We start from the raw sequence: 22,727 nt of genomic DNA on the forward strand, positions 1-22,727 counted from the left end.
ATATATATATATATATACATATATAAGTATATATATATAAAGAGAATGTTGTGATGATGTGTGATTTTGATGAGTTCAAAATAAAAAGTCTCTGTAATTTTCTTACTATAAACAATTCTTGCCTATTTTCCTGGGAACCACAAAATTAGTTTCCTTTACTCCACTTTCAAACATGCATGTGAACATAAGTGTTACCAAATGTAACTTTTTGTTTAGTCACCAACCACTTCGCTCATTCCTTATCTATCTATCTAACCTTCAAGATTAAAAAATTTGAATATTGTACTTCTCTCTTTTTTACTCCATCCATGCTTTTGGAGGGTCTCTCTTGATTCTGAGCTATTTCTAACTTATCCCCCAAAAAAAATGTCCCCAAACTAAATCTTGATCGCCAAAACGCCATCTAACTTGAAAAGTATCTGCAAACATGTTTTCCTCGCCAAACTTTCCACAAACAAGACTTAACACACACAAATACACAACCATCACAAAGTTGTACATGTCGCTTTTTTTGTTGTTGTATCTCATCTCTGATTGGCCAGGAAGAGCTGTACTAATCATCAACATGAAACATGGAAACATATAAAATACCTCTGAATGTGTGTGTGTGTGCGACCTAAGTACACAGTACAGAGAGTATGCTATTGCTATGTTAGTACTGCTTAGAGTGAGATAAAAGTTCTGATGAAAATAATCTGTGTATCGCTAATGTTGTTTCACACTTGTTTGTAGAAATGTTAAAGTTTGAACATGGAGATCAGCACTAACAGGTCTGACATTTTTATTCACGTCCATCCGTGTTATAAATTAGACATGTTGAATGTGTTGTTCAGTAACCCGTCTGCAGTCTGCTTCCTGTTCCATGTTTTCCTCAGCTCATTATCTGCTGCCACCGTATGTGGAAACCTGCTGGTAATACTCTCCATCGCTTATTTCAAACAACTGCAAACTCCTTCCAACGCTCTCGTCCTGTCTCTGGCTGTGGCTGACCTCCTGGTCGGGATCATTGTTTTCCCTGTCACCATCGAGTTCCCTTTGACCGCGTGTATTTTTCACCACAATGTGTTTTGCACTGTACGCGGTACTTTCGAAGTGTGCCTGTGCACAGCATCCATTCTGAACCTGTGCTGCATTTCCATCGACAGATACTACGCCGTTTGTCGACCGCTCTCCTACAAAACCAGGATGAACGACAACGTCGTTTTAGTGATGATCCTGCTGAGCTGGACTGTTTCTGCTTTGGTTGGACTTGGTTTAGTTTTTGTGGGGATGAACCAGGCGAACTGCGAGGACTGTTTCGTCGATAAGGTGGTGGCAAACGTGATGGGCCTTATTTTTGCATTTTACCTTCCGGTGGTCATCATGCTCTGTATCTACTTAAAGATTTTCGCCGTCGCACAAAAACAGGCGCATAGCATCCAGAACGCAACGAGCCATATCAGGAAGTCCGGAGGAGCGATCAGTAAGATGGAGAAAAAGGCCACAAAGACATTAGCTACAGTTATGGGAGTATTTCTGATCTGCTGGTTGCCTTTCTTTCTGTGTACCACTGTGATGTCCTTCAGTGGTGCTTATGTTCCGCTCGAGTTTATTGAATTTCTGAACTGGCTCGCACTTTCTAACTCCATGCTTAATCCACTCATCTATGCCTTCTTCTATAGCTGGTTCAGGTCAGCGTTCAGGATGATCGTCTCAGGGAAAATCGTTCATGGCAATTTTACCAACTCAAAGCTACACTAACTGATCTGTGAGATGAAATCACCAAAATGTTACACTGTTGCCGTAACAGTCAGGGTAATTTTTTTTGGTAGGATTTGTACGTAATTGGACATTTTCTATCTGAGATATCTCATCAGAATGATAGGTTAACTGCAGTACTGGTTGTCACCTGACAGGTGTCACTGTTTAGTTGTACGGTCATCCTCACATTTTGCTCTGTTATTTTGAATTTATTTTTATTTATGTATTGCTTTAATGTTGTTTAGTGTAACGTATGGAATGGAAAATAAATGTAAGTAAAGTAAAGTCACATAATATTTGTGGGTTTCTTTCTGTTTTACATTTATATTTCATTTTAGTCTAAACAAAAACAATACAACAATTATGTTTTTTGTGAGGTTGTATATAAACTTTGGACTTTTTGATATCATTTTGCACTTTGTATATATTTTAATTACCTAGAGTTTTTTTTCTCTGTGAGTGGATGGGAGGGTGTGTGTGTGTCCGTGTACAGGTACGTGGTCGCCCGTGACCTCACCGGTGCTGTGTCTACGCTGACAATCACACACACCTGGCACCGATCCCAGCTCATCAGTACGCCTGGTTGTAATCACCTGCACGTTGTCGCCACTATGCTGTGACCGTTTGCTAACTGACATGGTAATCTTTAGGCTCCCTCCCATACGCTCATGAACCCCGTCGCTTTTTTCTAACTCTGAGATTTTGGCCTGCCTCTCTGCAGTTCCTGGTTCTTCACCGTCATCCTCCTCCTCCTCCACTGCCGCTATTTTACATTGATTTCTAAGGGAAAAATATCATCCTCCTCCTCCTCCACTGCCCCAATTTTACATTGATTTCTAAGGGAAAAATTGCTTCAGTTTTCGAACTTTTCGGTTCACGAACAGCCTCCTGAAATTAGATAAGTTGAAAAATCGGGGGGTTCCACTGTACGTTATATTTTACACATTTAAGATTGAATAATCTGAATATTGCACTTCTCTCTTTTTTACTCCATCCGTGCTTTCTGAGGTATTTCACTTGAACCGTATGCATTACCCTATCACTTGATTCTGAGCTATTTCCAATTTATCCCAAAAAAAACATCCCCAAACTAAATCTTGACCACCAAAACGCCATCTAACTTGAAAAGTATCTGCAAATATGTTTTCCTCGCCAAACTTGCCACAAAAGAGACTTAACACAGACAAATACACAACCATCACAAAGTTGTACACCTTTCTTTTTTTTGTACAGTAGTTGTATCTCATCTCTGATTGGCCAGGAAGAGCTGTACTCATCATCAACATGAGACATGGAAACGTATAAAATACCTCTGAATGTGTGTGTGCGACCTAAGTACACAGTACAGAGAGTATGCTATTGCTATGTTAGTACTGCTTAGAGTGAGATAAAAGTTCTGATGAAAATAATCTGTGTATCGCTAATGTTGTTTCACACTTGTTTGTAGAAATGTTAAAGTTTGAACATGGAGATCAGCACTAACAGGTCTGACATTTTTATTCACGTCCATCCGTGTTATAAATTAGACATGTTGAATGTGTTGTTCAGTAACCCGTCTGCAGTCTGCTTCCTGTTCCATGTTTTCCTCAGCTCATTATCTGCTGCCACCGTATGTGGAAACCTGCTGGTAATACTCTCCATCGCTTATTTCAAACAACTGCAAACTCCTTCCAACGCTCTCGTCCTGTCTCTGGCTGTGGCTGATCTCCTGGTCGGGATCATTGTTTTCCCTCTCTCCATCGCGTTCCCTTTGACCCCGTGTATTTTTCACCACGATGTGTTTTGCGCTGTACGCGGTACTTTCGAAGTGTGCCTGTGCACAGCATCCATTCTGAACCTGTGCTGCATTTCCATCGACAGATACTACGCCGTTTGTCGACCGCTCTCCTACAAAACCAGGATGAACGACAACGTCGTTTTAGTGATGATCCTGCTGAGCTGGACTGTTTCTGCTTTGGTTGGACTTGGTTTAGTTTTTGTGGGGATGAACCAGGCGAACTGCGAGGACTGTTTCGTCGATAAGGTGGTGGCAAACGTGATGGGCCTTATTTTTGCATTTTACCTTCCGGTGGTCATCATGCTCTGTATCTACTTAAAGATTTTCGCCGTCGCACAAAAACAGGCGCATAGCATCCAGAACGCAACGAGCCAGATCAGGAAGTCCGGAGGAGCGATCAGTAAGATGGAGAAAAAGGCCACAAAGACATTAGCTACAGTTATGGGAGTATTTCTGATCTGCTGGTTGCCTTTCTTTCTGTGTACCACCGCGAGGTCCTTTAGTCGTGTTTTTGTTCCGCTTGAGTTTGTCGAATTTCTGAACTGGCTCGCACTTTCTAACTCCATGCTTAATCCACTCATCTATGCCTTCTTCTATAGCTGGTTCAGGTCAGCGTTCAGGATGATCGTCTCTCATCAGAATGATAGTGTAACTGCAGTACTGGTTGTCACCTGACATGATGAAATCACCGAAATGTTACGCTATGTTTTTTTAGTAGGATTTGTACGTAATTGGACATTTTCTATCTGAGATAATTCATCAGAATGATAGTGTAATAATTGCTATAACGTTGTTTAGTGTAACGTATGGAATGGAAAATAAATGTAAGTAAACTCATATAATATTTATGTTTCATTTTAGTCTCAACAAAAAAAAAATAGAACAATTTTATATATACTTTTTGATATTATTTTGCACTTATTATCTAGTTACCTGGAGTTTTTTTCTCTGTGGGTGGATGGGAGTGTGTGTGTGTGTGTGTGCGTGTACAGTTACCTGCTCATCAGGACCACTAGTTGTAACCACTTGCACGTCGTCGCCACAGCGCCGGGACCATTCGCTTACTGACATGGAATCTCTGCAGTTCCTGGTTCTTCACCGTCACACTCGGCCTCCAGCTTTTGGCTCGACTGCTCATTCTCAATCTGTCTGTTACTGGCCTGTTACTGGTGCTGTATCTGCTCCTGGGTCCTCCTTTCCACACTTCTGAAACGAAAAAACATTTTTGAGTGTGAACAAAGCAGCACAACGAAAACAATGGAAATAATAACCGTGATGTATAAAAAGTAACTGGTGGATAATGATTGAAGAACAAAAGTCAGGAACAATTTAGTCAAAAAGCTATTCATTGAAGTGATGTGAGTAAGTAAGTAATGAAATGTCACACGGTAAATAAATAAACAAAAACGTAAACTGACAATAATTGTCGGATTCTCACATTTCTGATGGTACCTGAATGCACCACCTTCAGCACGATGTCATAATATGTGTGGACCTGTCAAACTGTTAACCCTAACACCTCACATTTACACTCTTAATATTATTATTTTTGCATCAATCTTTTTTATTATGTATTTTTAAGTGAAACAGATACAACAGGCGTGGGCAAACTTAGATAGATAAAGCGTTTGTATAAACAAAGACAAAAAATCACATGTAAAAGTTCATAAATGCTAAAATGCTAAAATGCTTTTAGCCTTCTCTACGCCATCAATTGGGTAAATGCAGGCACTGTAGAGAAATGGCAGAAGTATAATAATAGAAATAAATAACATAATTTAATACAAGTTTTGGGCCAGATTAAAAAGCCAAACGGGCTGCATCCGGCCCCCCGGCCATAGTTTGCCCATACATAGAGAAACAAGTGACACGGTTGAACAGTAGCCAATGCCATTCATTTGACCCCAATAATAAAGTCACGTAATTAATTTTGTCTCAGAAAACACTGAGCCAAAATCTGGTGCCCCTGAGCAAACATCTGACCATTATTAGATTTAAATGACAGAGGGCTGACTGACTTGGCAGTCAACGTTAACTGTGGTTGACCGAAGTGTGATTAGGAATTCCTCTGCTCAGACACACGTTACGGTAATGAAATGATGACACCGCGGTCTGTCACATTATTAGCAAATTCAAATTCCACTGCATACATTTCTGACGCACTGCGATCATAATACAGAACTTTGTTGTTTTTGTTTAATACTCGTAGGATTTGTAGGATTTCTAAAGACATAAATTAAATCTTTAAAGCATCAGCTCTGACAATTTCACCCCTTTAAGTAATGCCTTATTTTAATGCATTTATATTAATTATTTTCATGCTTATTTGATGAAGGAATCTTTCCAGTCTCTCTCTCTAGAGCAGTGGTGTTAAACTACCAGCATGGGGGCCACTTCTGGCCCACACAGCCGTCCCATTTGGCCCCTGAACAGATGAAAGTAATAATTTTGTAGTTTTTCCTTTTCCATATGTATTTTAATTTTTTTTTTTTAATTTTTAAAATTTCTTTAACAACTACGCAGTATTTATGTTTAACAAACAGTGTAATGACAATGGCAGTATAGGCCTCAGCTAATGACTGAGAGTGTAATGACAATGACAGTATAGGCCTCAGCTAATGACTGAGAAAAGTATTGAGGTTGTATTTTACTTTTGGTGCGTTGGATGAAGTTTTACAAACTGCTCATTATAATAAAAATAGTACATAAACAAGCACCTTGCAAATGGTGATCACATGGGAGAACCTTGGTGTACGCATACAAATGGAAACTATTCGGATTGGTTGAAGGACGTTATGGACTAAAATAACTAAGGGCGGTCATTATTTAAAAATCATGTCTATTGGCTTAGCCCGGCACAAGACTGAAACGCAGAGAGAAGTTTGAGGTAGGTGGTGTCATGACATTACGACAAACAGTTTTTTTCCTCCAAGACTTATTCTTGATGTTTTCATTGTACTAATACTGAAGGCTCAACTTACAGGGACTGGAACACATATGGAACCTGACCCGACTTTCAACGGGACCACCGAGTTTGACCTTTGCTACCATCTGTCGACGTATGCATTTTCAGAGAGTTCATTAGTATGCGTACTCGTATACGTCTTCCTGGGATCCGTGTGCCTCGTCACCGTTTTTGGCAATCTGCTTGTCATCTTTTCTATCATTTATTTTAAGCAGCTGCACACTCCAACAAACTATCTCATCCTCTCCCTGGCTGTGGCCGACCTGCTTATTGGTGTTTTGGTGTTTCCGCTCAGCTTTGTGTTCAACGTAACTTACTGTTGGTATTATGAAGACTTGTTTTGCAAAATACGAGGCTGCTTCGACGTGACTCTAAGCACGGCTTCCATCTTGAACCTGTGCTGCATTTCCATAGACAGATATCACGCAGGGTGTGAGTCGCTCACATACAGAAGTAAAATAAACAATCGTGTCATCGTGATCATGGTCTTGGTGAGCTGGGGTCTTGCTTGGCTTATTGGAATTGGTATCATAACCGCAGGTTTTAATCAGGGGAAATGTGAAGAAAACTGTTTCCTCGACACTCTAATCTCGACCACCCTGGCATGTATTTTCTCGTTCTATATCCCTGTCATTATAATGCTCTGCATCTACCTCAAGATTTTCCTGGTTGCACAAAGACAAGCAAACTCCATCCAGAATCAGGCCAGTCACTGCAATAAGTCCGGTGCAGCAGTCAGTAAGATGGAGAGAAAGGCCACAAAGATTTTGGCCACCGTTATGGGGGTTTTCCTGCTCTGTTGGACTCCCTACTTCCTCTACCTGATCTTTCAGCCTTTGACACACAGTGCGACACCGATCGCTGTGATCGAGACCCTTAACTGGCTCGCGCTGTCAAACTCAATGTTAAACCCATTCATATATGCCTTCTTTTACAGCTGGTTTCGGTCAGCATTCAGAATGATCATTTCGGGGAAAATATTTCGAAGGGATTTTGCAAACACAAGGCTCTTTTAAATGTAAATATATGTACGGTCAACATGACAAGTATATTTGCAGTCGGGGAACATTGGGTCTGATTTTGTTTTTGTATTAAAAACATACTGATTACATACTTACATACTACAGACATACTGATACTGATTTACTTCCAAAGATAGTATATGTAGTTTGGATTCATGACATTAGCGAATTAATGTTCCGTTGTTGTGGAGTTTCATTGTATTAACCTTACAGAAAAAAGAACACCACTCTTGTACGTAATGAGCCTCCACTGTATCTCTGTGGAAACATATATAAAACAGTGTAAGGAATAAATGTTGTTCATTAAAGCTGTTTCACACAAGAAATCCCTGAGTCATGGGCTTTCTCTATTCCTGTTGTCTATGTTGTTGTGACTAACCTTTACATTTTATTTTTGTTAAAACCATTGTTCAAGGTAAAACAATAATAAAATAAAACTTTAATTAAAAATAATTCTGCAGTGTGTCGTAGTGACCATATACTGTAAGAATAAAAATAATTCTGCAGTCTGTCGTAGTGACCATATACTGTAAGAATTTAAAAATACTGTGCCAAACATTTAATCACTACCCTAATATATAATGTATAAATTAGGTACTTTCAGTTCAGTACATTTATATTAAACTTTCCAAAGTAGGTAGATCACTTTTGCCTGGTCATTTTAGATCATTTTAGTAGATCACAAGCTGAATAAGTGTGGAAACCCCTGATGTAGTGGTCAAATATGTAATTGTCTATAAAAAATATTTAATATTTATTTAATATACAACATTATTTATGTGTGATCAAAATAATGATTTGGACCCTCAACAGTTGATCATAAACAGACATTGTTTTTTCCTTTCATTAAGTAGTTTAAACTAGGGATCCCTGACCCCTGGTCTGGTTCGTAGGTCATTTGATACCAGGGCGTAGAGAATCCTGTCATATCCCTTTTCTTTTTTCCAATCAATGTTAATCTGTCAATGTCTCAAAACAACAGGTCATTCAGACTCTGATCCTAACAGAATAATAAAAAGATATTTTATTTTGAAAAATGAATGATCCTTCAACGATGAAGCGGTCCGCAATAATGGCTGATATTGTAACCGGCCGATTGGTCCTTGTTACAGAAAAGGTCAGGGACCACTGGTTTTAGCAAAGCAAATACACTTTAGTTCCCACTGACCTTTAACTTGGGATTCACTGTGCACTCCCACTATCTGTTTGTTAACTTTCAGATAAGGGATTGAGTGCACATTAACTTTGCAAAATTTGCTCAACTGCAACTTTCGCCCTGGGAGTAAAGTTTATTTTCCATCAAAACAAAAACTGCTCCCTGTCCTTTGGTGGTTACATACACACACACACACAGACACACCTAATTTGCATGTAAAGTTAATGAGATAGTACGTTATAAAGTCGATGGTTTCTCTAAGAAGCTTCATTCAGATTAAAAACACCAAAGTCTGTTTGTCGTACTCTTTACGTGTTGTTTAGTTTAAGGTTAACTGAAGATCTCAGAGCTTTATCATCGAACTTTGATTGTGTCGTTGAACTTTTCTAACACTGCAGATCAATCCTTTGAACAATTTCAGAATCATGGATGTGGATTCGATTGCTCACGACATCCATCCCTGCTACGACCTGCGTAACACAACATTTATGTTTGCAGGTCACCCTTCCGTAGCGTGCGTTCTGGTTTATGTTTTTCTCGGTTTGCTGTCTTTCGCAACAATATGTGGAAACCTAGTCGTCATCATCGCCATCATTTACTTCAAACAGCTGCACACTCCTACAAACTACCTCATCCTCTCTCTGGCTGTGGCCGATCTCCTCGTCGGCATCTTAGTCTTTCCTTTCAGCATGGCCTTCACCGTTACCTCCTGCCTGTTCACCAACGACTTTTTCTGCCAAATCCGCGACAGCTTTGACGTGGCTCTGTGCACCTCTTCCATTCTAAACTTGTGTTGCATATCCATAGACAGATATTACGCCGTGTGTCAGCCTCTTACATACACGGTTAAAATGAGTGTTCCAGTCACAGCTGGTATGATTCTGGTGACTTGGGCCATCTCTGTGCTCATAGGGATCGGGATAATTGTTGCAGGATTCAGCCAGGGGACGTGCGAGGACACATGCTCAGTTGATGTTGTTTTGGCAAACACTATGGGACCCGTCTTCTCATTTTATGTGCCAGCTGTAATAATGGTCTCTATCTACTTTAAAATATTCCTTGTTGCTCTGCAACAGGCCAAAAGCATCCAGAGCTCCATGTCCAGAGCTGGAGCCGTCAGTAAGATGGAGAAAAAGGCCACCAAGACTCTAGCCACTGTTATGGGCATCTTCCTTCTATGTATGACGCCTTATTTTCTGTGCATAGTCTTTCAATCTCTGGCCCAATACCCCCCACCTACCCCTGTGATAGAGGCATTAAACTGGCTCACTTTGGCAAATTCAATGTTGAATCCACTGATTTACGCTTTCTTTTACAAGTGGTTCAGAAGTGCTTTCAAAGTTGTGGTTTCTGGAAAAATACTGCAAGGCAATTTTAGTAACACTACCTTAATGTGATGTTTGTACCGGCATGAAAAGAGTTTAACAATAATAATAATAATTTTTAAATGAAACACAAAACGAATGCTTCATGTATTGTTTAAATCATACAACAGGAAATAAATAAATACAATTAAAATACCTCAAATGTCTTACGCTACAAGAATTATCTATTGCTTGACAACGGAGTAAAATACCAACTATGGGTTAGTTTGTTTTTTCCAATAGCTGATAAAGTATGTCAAGTAAGTGCACATTTATTTTTTACATTTAACTGTATTTTACTGCAGGGTGTACCAAATATCAATTTTGTGGGGTTGGACGGTCAAATTTGGCAGGAAGAATGAAAACATCGATATTAAAAAATCAGTTGAATGACAATCTGATACCAAGACAGACAAAAAATATTAACTGTGTTTTAATTCTTCCCTGACGCTCTCTGTCATTGCTTTAAGTATGATGTTTGATGGGCCCTACTTGATATCTACAACTTTCACGGGTCTCTACTCTAAATATAATTTTTACTTGAGAACATGGCTATCTTTGTATCTGCCTTACAGCAGGGGTGTTAAACATAGACCTGGGGGCCAAAACCGGACCGCTAGGGGGTTCAATTCAGCCTGCTTCATGAATTTTGGAGGTAAAACAAATGCACTAAATGTTCACAATGTTTTGATGTTTGAAATAATAATTCATTAAATATTCATATTTATATCAAATATACTTCTACTTCTTTGCATTAAAACTAAGGGGGAAAACATGGACTTTTTTATTTTTAAGTAATTATGTTAATGATTGTACTGGTTCGGCCCACTTGACAGCCCACTTGAAATCTAATCAGGTTGTATGTGGTCTCTGAACCAAAATGTGTTTGACAGTCCTGGCCTGAAGCATTGGTTCTGGAAGCTCCCTTATGTCATCTAACACTACTTAAAGCTTTTCTATTAAAAAGAACTTAAAACGTACAAAACTATTCTTTCAATGAACGAAGGAAGTAAAATTACAAGTTGAATAAATGCGGAAAAAAATCTATGTTACAGTGGTTCCTAAGAGAAAAATTGCTTCAGTTTTCGAAGTTTTTTATGTTAACGACCGGCCTCCAGGAACAAATTTAGTTGGAAAACCGAGGCTCCACTGTATTGCAAAAATAAATGTATTGCCACGCTAACACATAGATGTCACAGAAGTTGTACAGTTGTTCCTTTCTGTCTAACAAACCCATACCTAATTAGTGGTGTGGTTAGTTGTCATGGTGCTCTACGTCACACAGGCCTCTCTTCAATATTCCAACAGTATTTCTAGTCCTGACAATCCTGCTCACATCAGAGATCCTTCGGAGCTAAAGGCCAGATCACATGATACCAAAGGTTTCTGATTCTCCTTAACTGATTGTCTATTGTATCTTTGTACCTGGTCCTGATTATTCCAAATGCATGGACACTAAAAATATCTCAGAGCAACTTCTGTCCAATGAATCAGGAAATGTGACTGTTATAACTGCAGGGATTATTTCATATATATTTGCATTTTCTGTGGTTTGTTATCTGTTCTGATTATGGGTGGAAACCTGCTTGTGATCATTTCCATCGTTTACTTTAAACAGTTACACACTCCTACAAACTACCTAATGCTGTCTCTGGCTGTGGCTGACCTACTCGTAGGTATTTTTACATTGCCTTTCACCATTATACTCTTTGTGACTTCATACAGTTCTGTTCAAGGAATACTTTGTAAGGTTCGGAGTGGTCTGGATTTAATTTTATGCGTTACATCAATTTGGAATTTGTGTTTTATTTCTGTGGATAGATATTACGCTGTATGTCAACCTCTGAGATACAGGAGTGAAATAACTGGCCGTGTTATTGGGATGATGATCTTGGCATCTTGGACTGTTGCCACCGCAATTGGAGGCACGCTAACATTTCAGTCCCCAGACATAGGGCAATCTAGCACCATGTGTGTTTTATTTCAGAATAAAATGCTGAAATCTTTATTACTTGGAACTTTGTTCGGATTTTGTATCCCAGCCATTATTATGAGTGCAATCTACATAAAGATTTTATTAGTGGCTCAAAGACAGGCCTGCAAGATCTTAAACATGTCAAAGTCTGGTACAACAGTTAGTAGGAGCGAAAGAAAGGCAACTAAAACTCTGGCTATTGTGATGGGTGTTTTCATGATATGTTGGGTGCCCTTTTTTATTACTATCAGCTTCCATGCTGTGAGCAATTACTCGACACCACCCTCTGTTGTTCATTCGTTCAAAATGTTAGGCTGGACAAATTCAATGTTTAATCCATGTGTGTATGCCTTCTTTTACAGACATTTCAGATTAACTTTTGGGATGGTTATCAAAGGGAAGATATTTAAAAATGATTTTTCTAACATGAGACTCTGACTTTTCAATTTTCACATACAAATACACAATCGGAATTTGGAAATATATGTGGAACTTCCTGTCACTGCCTTCAAAAACCCCTGGGGCTGCATGTTAAATAAAGCCACGGATATAAATCATTAGCAAATATCTTAGGAGATCATTTGAATGAATGATTCCTGCTTTTTTGGAAATAATAATTCATTGTACGATAAAAACATGTATGTTTCCACCTTTATCTCATCTTTAATGAAAGACGCACGGAAAAACAAAACTAAAAAACACATAAACATGTATTTACCCCGGAAATATGTATGCATCAATCATGGATGTAATATACTGCAGGTATGTCAATAAATGCATTGCCTATTGAATATATGCATTGAGTTTTACTTTGATTTTTTTTTACTAATGAAATCTTATTAGAATTTTATGTTCTACACTGTATTCATCCTGTTGAACTAATGTAGGGTTATAAGGTTATTTTGTATAGCCCGGATTTAACAAATGACTGTCACTTTTTGACCTTAAAGTGCATTCCTGTAATGTTTATATATTATGTAAAACTGAAACTTAGAAATAATGAACAGAGAGAATAAGTTTGTAAGGATTTTTGATAGTTGTTTTTCACCTACGTGAAGCTGGCACCCCCATCTTCCAAAATATTGAACTAGCGCTGTTGTTTGTCTGTGCTACGTTTGTGTCGTAAAATTTTCGTTTGTGCTATTAAGGCTTTGGAGTAATTAAAAAAATATTTTGACCTGTGACGTCACGCAGCCCCCCCATCTGCGTCCAAATCACTCCAAATTAGTCTCTATAGTTTGTGACACGTTTATGCTGGTTTGTGCTGTTTAGCTAAACATTAGTGCTTTTATGGTTTTTACAGTTTATTTTTTCACACACATGACGACACTTTAATACTGTGTACTATGTTTTTTCTACCGTGAGCTGCCAAGCAACGACATCTCATCCAACGTATGCACTGATGGTGTATTGTTAACAGTAAAACTTGACACATTAACTTGGTGTATTCTTGACAAAGAAAATGATTAGCAAAGAAAATGATTAGCACCGTATAAAAAATATAAATAAAATAAATGTATTGCCACGCTAACACAGAGATGTCACAGAAGTTGTACAGTTGTTCCTTTCTGTCTAACAAACCCATATCTAATTAGAGGTGTGGTTAGTTGTCATGGTGCTCTACGTCACACAGGCCTCTCTTCAATATTCCAACAGTATTTCTAGTCCTGACAATCCTGCTCACATCAGAGATCCTTTGGAGCTAAAGGCCAGATCACATGATACCAAAGGTTTCTGATTCTCCTTAACTGATTGTCTATTGTATCTTTGCACCTGGTCCTGATTATTCCAAATGCATGGACACTAAAAATATCTCAGAGCAACTTTTGTCCAATGAATCAGGAAATGTGACTGTTGTAACTGCAGTGACTATTCCATATATATTTTGCATTTTCTGTGGTGTGTTATCTGTTCTGATTATGGGTGGAAACCTGCTTGTGATCATTTCCATCGTTTACTTTAAACAGTTACACACTCCTACAAACTACCTAATGCTGTCTCTGGCTGTGGCTGACCTACTCGTAGGTATTTTTACATTGCCTTTCACCATTATACTCTTTGTGACTTCATACAGTTCTGTTCAAGGAATACTTTGTACGGTTCGGAGTGGTCTGGACTCTATTTTATGCGTTACTTCAATCTGGACTTTGTGTTTTATTTCTGTGGATAGATATTACGCTGTATGTCAACCTCTGAGATACAGGAATGAAATAACTGGCCGTGTTATTGGGATAATGATCTTGGCATCTTGGACTGTTGCCACCGCAATTGGAGGCACGCTAACATTTCAGTCCCCAGACATAGGGCAATCTAGCACCATGTGTGTTTTATTTCAGAATAAAATGCTGAAATCTTTATTACTTGGAACTTTGTTCGGATTTTGTATCCCAGCCATTATTATGACTGCAATCTACATAAAGATTTTATTAGTGGCTCAAAGACAGGCCTGCAAGATCTTAAACATGTCAAAGTCTGGTACAACAGTTAGTAGGAGCGAAAGAAAGGCAACTAAAACTCTGGCTATTGTGATGGGTGTTTTCATGATATGCTGGGTGCCCTTTTTTATCAGTGTCAGCTGCCATGCTTTGAGCAATTACTCAACACCATCCTCTGTTGTTCAGTTCTTCAAAATGTTAGGCTGGACAAATTCAATGTTTAATCCATGTGTGTATGCCTTCTTTTACAGACATTTCAGATTAACTTTTGGGATGGTTATCAAAGGGAAGATATTTAAAAAAGATTTTTCTAACATGAGACTCTGTTAATTCCTTCTGACATATCTTTTGAAATTTCAACTTTCACACACAAATACACAATCGGAATTTGTAAATATATGTAGAATTTTCTGTCACCGCCTTCAAAACCCCCTGGGGCTGCATGTTAAATAAAGCCACAGATATAAATCATTAGCAAATATCTTAGGAGATCATTTCAATGATGCCTGCTTTTTTGGAAATAATAATTCATTGTACGATAAAAACATGTATGTTTCCACCTTTATCTCATCTTTAATGAAAGACGCACGGAAAAACAAAACTAAAAAACACATAAACATGTATTTACCCCGGAAATATGTATGCATCAATCATGGATGTAATATACTGCAGGTATGTCAATAAATGCATTGCCTATTGAATATATGCATTGAGTTTTACTTTGAATTTTTTTTTACTAATGAAATCTTATTAGAATTTTATGTTCTATAATGTATTTATTCTGTTGTATTTATTGAACTAATGTGGGGTTATAAGGTTATTTTGTGTAGTGCGGATATAAACAAATGACTGTCACTTTTTGACCTTGAAGTGCATTCCTGTAATGATTATATATTATGTAGAACGGAAACTTAGAAATAATGAACAGAGAGAATAAGTTTGTACGGATTTTTGATAGTTGTTTTTCACCTACGTGAAACTGGCACCCCCATCTTCCAAAATATTGAAATAGCGCTGTTGTTTGTCTGTGCTACGTTTGTGTCGTAAAATTTTTGTTTGTGCTATTAAGGCTTTGGAGTAATAAAAAAAATTCTTTCTCTGACCTGTGACGTGACACAGCCCCCCCATCCGCGTCCAAATCACTCCAAATTAGTCTCTATAGTTTGTGCCGCGTTTGTGCTGTTCAAATGAACATTTGTGCTGTTATGGTTTTATTTATGTTTTTAGAGCTTCTGTTTTCACACGCGCATGACGACACTTATTAGTACTGTGTACCATGTTTTTTTCTACCGTGAGCTGCCAAGCAACGGCATCCCATTCAATGTATGCACTGCTGGTGTATTGTTGATTGACAGTAAAACTTGACACATAAACTTGGTGTATTCTTGACAAAGAAAATGATTAGCAAAGAAAATGATTAGCACTTTGCAATAGACAGTGAGGATTCCTGCATATACTGACGTTCTCTATCATTGCTAAGTATGATGTTTGATGGGCCCTACTTGATGCCTACAACTTTCACAGGTCACCACTCTAAACTTAATTTTTACTAGAGAACATGGCTATCTTTGTTTCTGCCTACAGCAGGGGTGTTAAACTCAAGGCTCGTGAGGCAAAACCGGACCGCTAAGGGGTTCAATCCAGCCCGCTCCATGAATTTTGAAGGTTAAAAAAATGCACAACGGCTCAATATTCATAATGTTTGAAAATTATGTCACTAAATATTAATATTTTCCAATACACAGTGGAAACTCGAGATACGAGCGTCTCGACATACGAGTATTTCGAGATACGAGTGAGGCTAATTTTTGCTTTGAGTTACACGTAAAGATTTGAGATACGAGCACGCTTACAGATACCGACGCTAGGTGGCCGAGCATTCGGAGCAGCCCACGCCGCTTCACTTGTTCACTTCACGTGTTCGCCGACTTCTGTACGCATCTCCCGTGGGTCTTCCGTATTGTGTTTGCGTTATCTCTCTATTTTGTGCATTATTCTTCATGAAAGTGATGAGTCCTAAGAAAGTGAGTGGGAAGGATGGTGGTGAGAAGAAGAAACGCATGATGACCATGGAAATAAAGTATGAAATTGTCGATAAATGTCAGCATGTTGGCTGCTAAAGAAAGAATTAGCACCACCCTTGCAAAAACACAAATACAGTGGGGATCAAACTCTGCAGTGTGCCCAAAGTATTGCAGATGCCATTATTTTGTTTTCTCTTATTTTGAAAGCGTAAATGATGGAAATAAAATCTAACTTTGACATCTAAGAATGTCTCATCTGTAATTTGATGCCTTTTGGAGATTTTTCCATCTTTCCTTGGCTTCTTTATGCACATTAATAACATTTTTTAGCTTGGGTGCCCAAACTTTCGATCCCCACTATATAGAGAGTATATACAGTCGGACCTTGGTTATCAAATTGCCCCATTTGTCGTACCATAACTCAGTTGCGTAGAAGAGACAATACCGCACCAGCAGCAAGGGATCACTAAGTGACTGAGCGTGTGGCATCAGTCCGCGCACGGAATATACGTACATGCTAAGAACTGTTGATTGATTTTACCGGTATTTCTTGTTTTGTGCCATCTCTGTTATTTTTTTATTTCATAAGATAAAATGTATCACTATGGAAAAGAAAAACAGTGAGAACAACAATAGAAGTGAAGAAGAATTATACGAAAGCATGAGGTTTCAGATCTGGCTTTACGGTATGGCTTAACAAAGTCATCGATATATCATCATTAAGAACAAGGAAGCAATAAAAGAAGCTAAGGTTTCCAAAGGAGTGACTGATCACCAAGCAAAGATTCCAGACATTAGAAAAAGTGAAAAAGGTGCAACTGGTTTGGATCAACGAAAAGAAGTTGACCGGTGGCCATATCTCAGAGACAATAATCTGTGAGAAAGAGAAGCGAACGTTGTGCAACGACTCTTCAGTATCAGTAAGGATGAATTAAATTATATAGCTTTATTCTTTATCAGTTGTGTTTATCTTTTTTGTTAAATGTAATTATGTTCATTGTTTCGTGTATGAACTTATTATTCAAAATACTTTTGAAAAAGTGAATAAGCAATCATCTGGGGTCCAGGAACAGATTACTCTATTTTACATTGATTTAATTTTTATTTTTGTTTTCAAACTTTTATGTTCACAAATGGCCTTCAGGAACAAATTAAATTGAAAAACCACCATATAAAAAATAAATAAAATAAATGTATTGCCACGCTACCACAGAGATGTCACAGACATTGTACAGTTGTTCCTTTCTGTCTAACAAACCCATACCTAATTAGTGGTGTGGTTAGTTGTCATGGTGCTCTACGTCACACAGGCCTCTCTTCAATATTCCAACAGTATTTCTAGTCCAGACAATCCTGCTCACAATGGTGCTCTACGTCACACAGGCCTCTCTTCAATATTCCAACAGTATTTCTAGTCCTGACAATCCTGCTCACATCAGAGATCCTTTGGAGCTAAAGGCCAGATCACATGATACCAAAGGTTTCTGATTCTCCTTAACTGATTGTCTATTGTATCTTTGCTCCTGGTCCTGATTGTTCCAAATGCATGGACACTAAAAATATCTCAGACCAACTTCTGTCCAATGAATCAGGAAATGTGACTGTTGTAACTGCAGTGATTATTCCATATGTATTTTGCATTTTCTGTGGTGTGTTATCTGTTCTGATTATGGGTGGAAACCTGCTTGTGATCATTTCCATCGTTTACTTTAAACAGTTACACACTCCTACAAACTACCTAATGCTGTCTCTGGCTGTGGCTGACCTACTCGTAGGTATTTTTACATTGCCTTTCACCATTATACTCTTTGTGACTTCATACAGTTCTGTTCAAGGAATACTTTGTACGGTTCGGAGTGGTCTGGACTCTATTTTATGCGTTACTTCAATCTGGACTTTGTGTTTTATTTCTGTGGATAGATATTACGCTGTATGTCAACCTCTGAGATACAGGAATGAAATAACTGGCCGTGTTATTGGGATAATGATCTTGGCATCTTGGACTGTTGCCACCGCAATTGGAGGCACGCTAACATTTCAGTCCCCAGACATAGGGCAATCTAGCACCACGTGTGTTTTATTTCAGAATAAAATGCTGAAATCTTTATTACTTGGAACTTTGTTCGGATTTTGTATCCCAGCCATTATTATGACTGCAATCTACATAAAGATTTTATTAGTGGCTCAAAGACAGGCCTGCAAGATCTTAAACATGTCAAAGTCTGGCACAACAGTCAGTAGGAGCGAAAGAAAGGCAACTAAAACTCTGGCTATTGTGATGGGTGTTTTCATGATATGCTGGGTGCCCTTTTTTATCAGTGTCAGCTGCCATGCTTTGAGCAATTACTCAACACCATCCTCTGTTGTTCAGTTCTTCAAAATGTTAGGCTGGACAAATTCAATGTTTAATCCATGTGTGTATGCCTTCTTTTACAGACATTTCAGATTAACTTTTGGGATGGTTATCAAAGGGAAGATATTTAAAAATGATTTTTCTAACATGAGACTCTGTTAACTCCTTCTGACTTATCTTTTGAAATTTCAACTTTCACACACAAATACACAATCGGAATTTGTAAATATATATATCATTTTCTGTCATTACCCCTTCAAAATCTCTGGGGCTGCATGTTAAATAAAGCCACAGATATAAATGATTAGCAAATATCTGAGGAGATCATTTGAATGATGCCTGCTTTTTTGGGTTAGGGTTAGGATTAGTTAAAAAACGCACAAAAAAAAAAAAAACAACTAAAAATGACGTCTTACGTGTTGACACTGAAAATATGTATAATTCAGTGATGTAATGTATTGCAGTTACATCAATAAATTAATTGCCTATTGAATAGATGTACTGAGTTTTACTTTGATTTTTTTTTTTACTTTATTAGAATGTTATGCTCTATACTGTATTGATCCTGTTGATCCATTGTAGTGTTATAAGGTTATTTTGTACAGTCCAGAATAAATATATAAGTTTGTAGAGATTTTTGATAAATGTTTTTCTCTACAACTATCATGACGTCATTTCTGTTACTAAGTAGTTTTTGTTTTTCATCAGGTTGTACAAACTAAAACGCAGGTCAGGTATAAACACACGGTACCTCAGGAACAACATGAGCTCATTCGTACCATTCCTGTAGTCGAGGGACTGAAAAGTTCACACCTCTAATGAGAGTCTCAGTGAGGTTACTAGTTTGCATAACACATTGCATCAGGCTGTAAACAGATTGCACACTGTAGCAGCATGAACTTGGAAAAGGTCATATTCAAAGTAATCACAGCTTTCTAAAGATTTGTTACTTTAAGAAGTTGAAACCAACCGATTTGGGTTACTAGCGACCTGAGATAAATGACAATAATATAACATTATGCGGTTTGTTTGTTCGTTTGTTGCACAGTTTAAGCTTCACATGCTAGCCCAAGGGAACCTATGGCTCGTGAGCCAGATGTGGCTCTTTTGACGACTAAACACAATAAGTAATAAATAATTTTGCGGATACTCAAGTAAAACATTACAGAAATTAAAGTGTTAAAATCATAATCATAATCATAAAAAAACATCTCTGTGTATTTTCATCGGCAGTGTCTATTTGCATTGTGTTAAATAAGCGTGGTAAAATCATCAGCTTGCTACGTCATCTTTTTTTCTGGCATAAAGAATAAAAACAAAGTCTGTCCATTTTGTAGCAACACAAGACACGTTTTGGGTTGATTATCAAAGGGCAGATATTTAGAAATAATTTCTCTAAAATTAAACTCTATTAATTTTTTCTTCAACTTGTGTTTTGACTAAAATACTTTACTTTGTTCACATTATGAATTCATATTAGAATAAACTTCAGAGAAAGTCAGATTGACGTTTACGTCATGGGTTACAGCTTCATCGTTACATTGTCAGGGGATAAATCAAACCAAAGAATACTTTGTTCACATTATGAATTCTTATTAGAATAAACTGAGAAAGTCAGATTGACGTTAACGTCATGTTTCATCATGACATTGTCAGGGGATAAATCAAACCAAAACGTCAACACAAGCGTAGTGTGATAGAAATCCATCAGATCTTAACTCACATTGACCTTTGCTGTTGGCTGCTGTTATTCCATCAGCTGTCTGGTCTGGAGTCCTCAGAAGTGGTCATCTTTTCTCGGCTGAAATTTGGCCTTGGACTTCCCAATTTCGTCATACACTTCAGCGATGTAGAGTTGGGTTTGTTGTTACTTCTGCACAAGATGGTTTAAAAAAGCGATAGCCACGTTCTGGAAGAAACACAGATATATTTTTAAATGTGCAAGCTTGCGTCTCGTCATCAAAAAAAAAAAAATTACTCAGAATAAGAAGACAGGCCTCCCCTAGTGGCCTGAAGTAAGATGTTATCGCTGGCCAAACACTGTAGCAGACAATCAACAGCTGGATAGACAGAAAACCATTTTGTACAAAAGGGGTCCCCAACCCCTGGTTCAGGGACCGGTGCTGGTCATTCGGTGGGAAACAGTGAAAACAGTTTTCACTGTGTCCCAGTGCGGCCTGGTTCCAAATGACCTGAGGGCCAGCACCGGTCCCCAGACCCCAGGGTTGGGTACCCCTGTCCTATATTATGATGTCACTGTGTTGGGGTAGGTGAGTGACATCGCTACTAATGTACAGTATACAAGTTCCAACTTCAGAAAATCAAAAATGTCAATGGTCTAACTGGTCTAAATCAGGGGTGTCAAACTCATTTTAGGAGGGCATCAGTTCCTCTTGAAAGGCCGGTTGTAACAGTAAGTTTTTTTTAATTTCATTAAGCTAAAAGCAAAAAAAGTGGAGGAGAACCAATGACAACAATGACAAACACATAGCCTATGTTGATCACACCTTTGAAAAATGAATATGCTAATGAGACGGGACACTATTTCTAATCCTGAGTCCCAGTTTGCCATCAGAGATACTAAGCTGACCACCAGCGGTAGAGCTCCACCGACTGGCATCGACGTTTCTCTAGCATTTCTCGTGCGGGTTTGCGCTATTGCTACGAATTTGTGGCCAATGCAAGTACGCAGGTGTCTATTGTCATTTATGTATGGAAAAGACTGATGTTGTTGCATTTCAGCTTCTCCCTAATGAATCCGAAACTGTTTTTGAAACAACCTCGGTGACTATTTCGTATCTATTATGCATTTTTGGTGGGTTTATATCAGTAGTCATCATGTGCGGAAACTCACTTGTAATCATTTCAGTCCTTTACTTCAAACAGCTTCACACGCCAACCAACTACCTGGTGCTCTCTCTGGCCGTAGCTGACCTGCTGGTGGGGCTTTTTATTTTGCCTTTCAGCATCCTGCTCTACGTGCGCTCAAACTGGCCTCTTCAAGGTGAGCTCTGCCGCGTACGGGGCGGCCTAGATATGTCACTGTGCAATTCTTCAATTTTGAGCTTGTGCTTTATTTCTGTCGACAGATACTATGCCGTGTGTCAACCTCTGAAATACAGGAATAAAATTAACATTCGCGTGGTTTGGGTCATGATTCTAGTGACCTGGACCGTTGCAACTTTGATCGGAGTTATTATCTCTTTGGCACCGGATAAGAATGCGGAGAAAAAGTGTGTTTTAATTCAAACTAAAGCATCGGGTTCGCTCATTATGGGGGCTGTTGTTGTATTTTTCATCCCTGCCCTCGTGATGTCCGCAATCTATTTGAAGATACTGACGGTGGCCAAGAAACAGGCGACGAGTATTGTGAAAATGTCAAAGCCGGGTGAAACAGCCAGCAAGATGGAGAGAAAGGCGACTAAAACGCTGGCTGTTGTAATGAGTGTTTTTTTGATTAGTTGGATGCCTTTCTTTCTCTGCATCAGCTATCAACCTTTGAGCAGCAACAAAATACCGCTCCATCTGATTCAGTCGTTTAAATGGCTCGGATGGTCCAATTCCATGTTAAATCCCTGTGTCTATGCTTTCTTCTACAGATGGTTTAGATCAGCCTTCCGGCTCATCATAACAGGAAAAATATTTCGCCATGATTACACTAACACTAACCTTTTGAAATTTTAATTCACATTACTTAAACTTATTATATAGGAGAAAGGAAAATTGCAGTATTTAATGTCTTTGCCCTTTCTTCTTGTACACATTTATTTAAAAATAAAATGTTCAGCTTTTCAGATCATAAACATGATATGTTATAACATTTAACGTGTATGTCATTATTATCCTTCTGCAGATACAACATCATTAGGGTGAACACCTAGGGTGAATATTTATTTATTTAAATATATATATATAT

General features: G+C 38.3%; 9 protein-coding genes across 12 annotated transcripts in view; 8 read left to right on the forward strand and 1 right to left on the reverse strand.

The window, feature by feature from the left end:
- Nucleotides 1-22,727, reverse strand: part of LOC103398580 (adhesion G protein-coupled receptor F5-like) — a 43,915-nt gene that overhangs the window by 19,645 nt on the left and 1,543 nt on the right. For all 4 annotated transcript variants that reach the window (XM_017030799.2, XM_025053681.1, XM_017030798.2 and 1 more), the window contains exons 3-4: nucleotides 20,535-20,720; nucleotides 4,514-4,723 (exon numbers count right to left, since the gene is read on the reverse strand). The gene's annotated coding sequence lies outside the window, so the exon portion shown is untranslated. The remainder of the gene's footprint in view (nucleotides 1-4,513; nucleotides 4,724-20,534; nucleotides 20,721-22,727) is intronic.
- LOC103398594 (trace amine-associated receptor 1-like) lies at nucleotides 60-2,507 on the forward strand. The gene has a single exon (XM_008337253.3). It carries the CDS (start codon nucleotides 751-753, stop codon nucleotides 1,738-1,740), a length of 990 nt encoding a protein of 329 aa, XP_008335475.2. The 5' UTR covers nucleotides 60-750; the 3' UTR covers nucleotides 1,741-2,507.
- Nucleotides 2,566-4,192, forward strand: LOC103398596 (trace amine-associated receptor 1-like). The gene has a single exon (XM_008337254.3). It carries the CDS (start codon nucleotides 3,206-3,208, stop codon nucleotides 4,190-4,192), a length of 987 nt encoding a protein of 328 aa, XP_008335476.2. The 5' UTR covers nucleotides 2,566-3,205.
- Nucleotides 6,118-7,882, forward strand: LOC103398597 (trace amine-associated receptor 1-like). Its single transcript, XM_008337255.3, has one exon. The coding sequence runs from the start codon at nucleotides 6,515-6,517 to the stop codon at nucleotides 7,496-7,498; it is 984 nt and encodes a 327-aa protein (XP_008335477.1). The 5' UTR covers nucleotides 6,118-6,514; the 3' UTR covers nucleotides 7,499-7,882.
- Nucleotides 8,905-10,057, forward strand: LOC103398598 (trace amine-associated receptor 7g-like). Its single transcript, XM_008337256.2, has one exon. It carries the CDS (start codon nucleotides 9,086-9,088, stop codon nucleotides 10,055-10,057), a length of 972 nt encoding a protein of 323 aa, XP_008335478.1. The 5' UTR covers nucleotides 8,905-9,085.
- On the forward strand, nucleotides 10,573-12,691 carry LOC103398599 (trace amine-associated receptor 4-like). The gene is made up of 2 exons (XM_025053670.1): nucleotides 10,573-10,604; nucleotides 11,543-12,691. Exons 1-2 carry the CDS (start codon nucleotides 10,573-10,575, stop codon nucleotides 12,435-12,437), a joined length of 927 nt encoding a protein of 308 aa, XP_024909438.1. The 3' UTR covers nucleotides 12,438-12,691.
- Nucleotides 12,772-15,162, forward strand: LOC103398600 (trace amine-associated receptor 4-like). The gene has a single exon (XM_017030793.2). The coding sequence runs from the start codon at nucleotides 13,796-13,798 to the stop codon at nucleotides 14,762-14,764; it is 969 nt and encodes a 322-aa protein (XP_016886282.1). The 5' UTR covers nucleotides 12,772-13,795; the 3' UTR covers nucleotides 14,765-15,162.
- LOC112486551 (trace amine-associated receptor 4-like) lies at nucleotides 17,850-19,407 on the forward strand. The gene has a single exon (XM_025053686.1). The coding sequence runs from the start codon at nucleotides 18,005-18,007 to the stop codon at nucleotides 18,971-18,973; it is 969 nt and encodes a 322-aa protein (XP_024909454.1). The 5' UTR covers nucleotides 17,850-18,004; the 3' UTR covers nucleotides 18,974-19,407.
- On the forward strand, nucleotides 21,470-22,495 carry LOC103398601 (trace amine-associated receptor 4-like). The gene has a single exon (XM_025053671.1). The coding sequence runs from the start codon at nucleotides 21,524-21,526 to the stop codon at nucleotides 22,493-22,495; it is 972 nt and encodes a 323-aa protein (XP_024909439.1). The 5' UTR covers nucleotides 21,470-21,523.

Source organism: Cynoglossus semilaevis, unplaced genomic scaffold (assembly GCF_000523025.1).
Source record: "Cynoglossus semilaevis isolate Cse_v1.0 unplaced genomic scaffold, Cse_v1.0 scaffold476, whole genome shotgun sequence".
In the NCBI taxonomy this organism is placed as follows: domain Eukaryota; kingdom Metazoa; phylum Chordata; class Actinopteri; order Pleuronectiformes; family Cynoglossidae; genus Cynoglossus; species Cynoglossus semilaevis.

Excerpts from the sequence above, each read along its gene's own strand:
- LOC103398597 (XM_008337255.3), top strand. The coding sequence starts at position 6,515 with ATGGAACCTGACCCGACTTTCAACGGGACCACCGAGTTTGACCTTTGC.
- LOC103398598 (XM_008337256.2), top strand. The coding sequence starts at position 9,086 with ATGGATGTGGATTCGATTGCTCACGACATCCATCCCTGCTACGACCTG.
- LOC103398600 (XM_017030793.2), top strand. The coding sequence starts at position 13,796 with ATGGACACTAAAAATATCTCAGAGCAACTTTTGTCCAATGAATCAGGA.
- LOC112486551 (XM_025053686.1), top strand. The coding sequence starts at position 18,005 with ATGGACACTAAAAATATCTCAGACCAACTTCTGTCCAATGAATCAGGA.
- LOC103398594 (XM_008337253.3), top strand. The coding sequence starts at position 751 with ATGGAGATCAGCACTAACAGGTCTGACATTTTTATTCACGTCCATCCG.
- LOC103398596 (XM_008337254.3), top strand. The coding sequence starts at position 3,206 with ATGGAGATCAGCACTAACAGGTCTGACATTTTTATTCACGTCCATCCG.
- LOC103398601 (XM_025053671.1), top strand. The coding sequence starts at position 21,524 with ATGGAAAAGACTGATGTTGTTGCATTTCAGCTTCTCCCTAATGAATCC.
- LOC103398599 (XM_025053670.1), top strand. The coding sequence starts at position 10,573 with ATGGCTATCTTTGTATCTGCCTTACAGCAGGG. Across the intron at positions 10,605-11,542 it reads GTATCTGCCTTACAGCAGGG|GGATTATTTCATATATATTT; the intron begins GTGTTAAACATA and ends TTATAACTGCAG.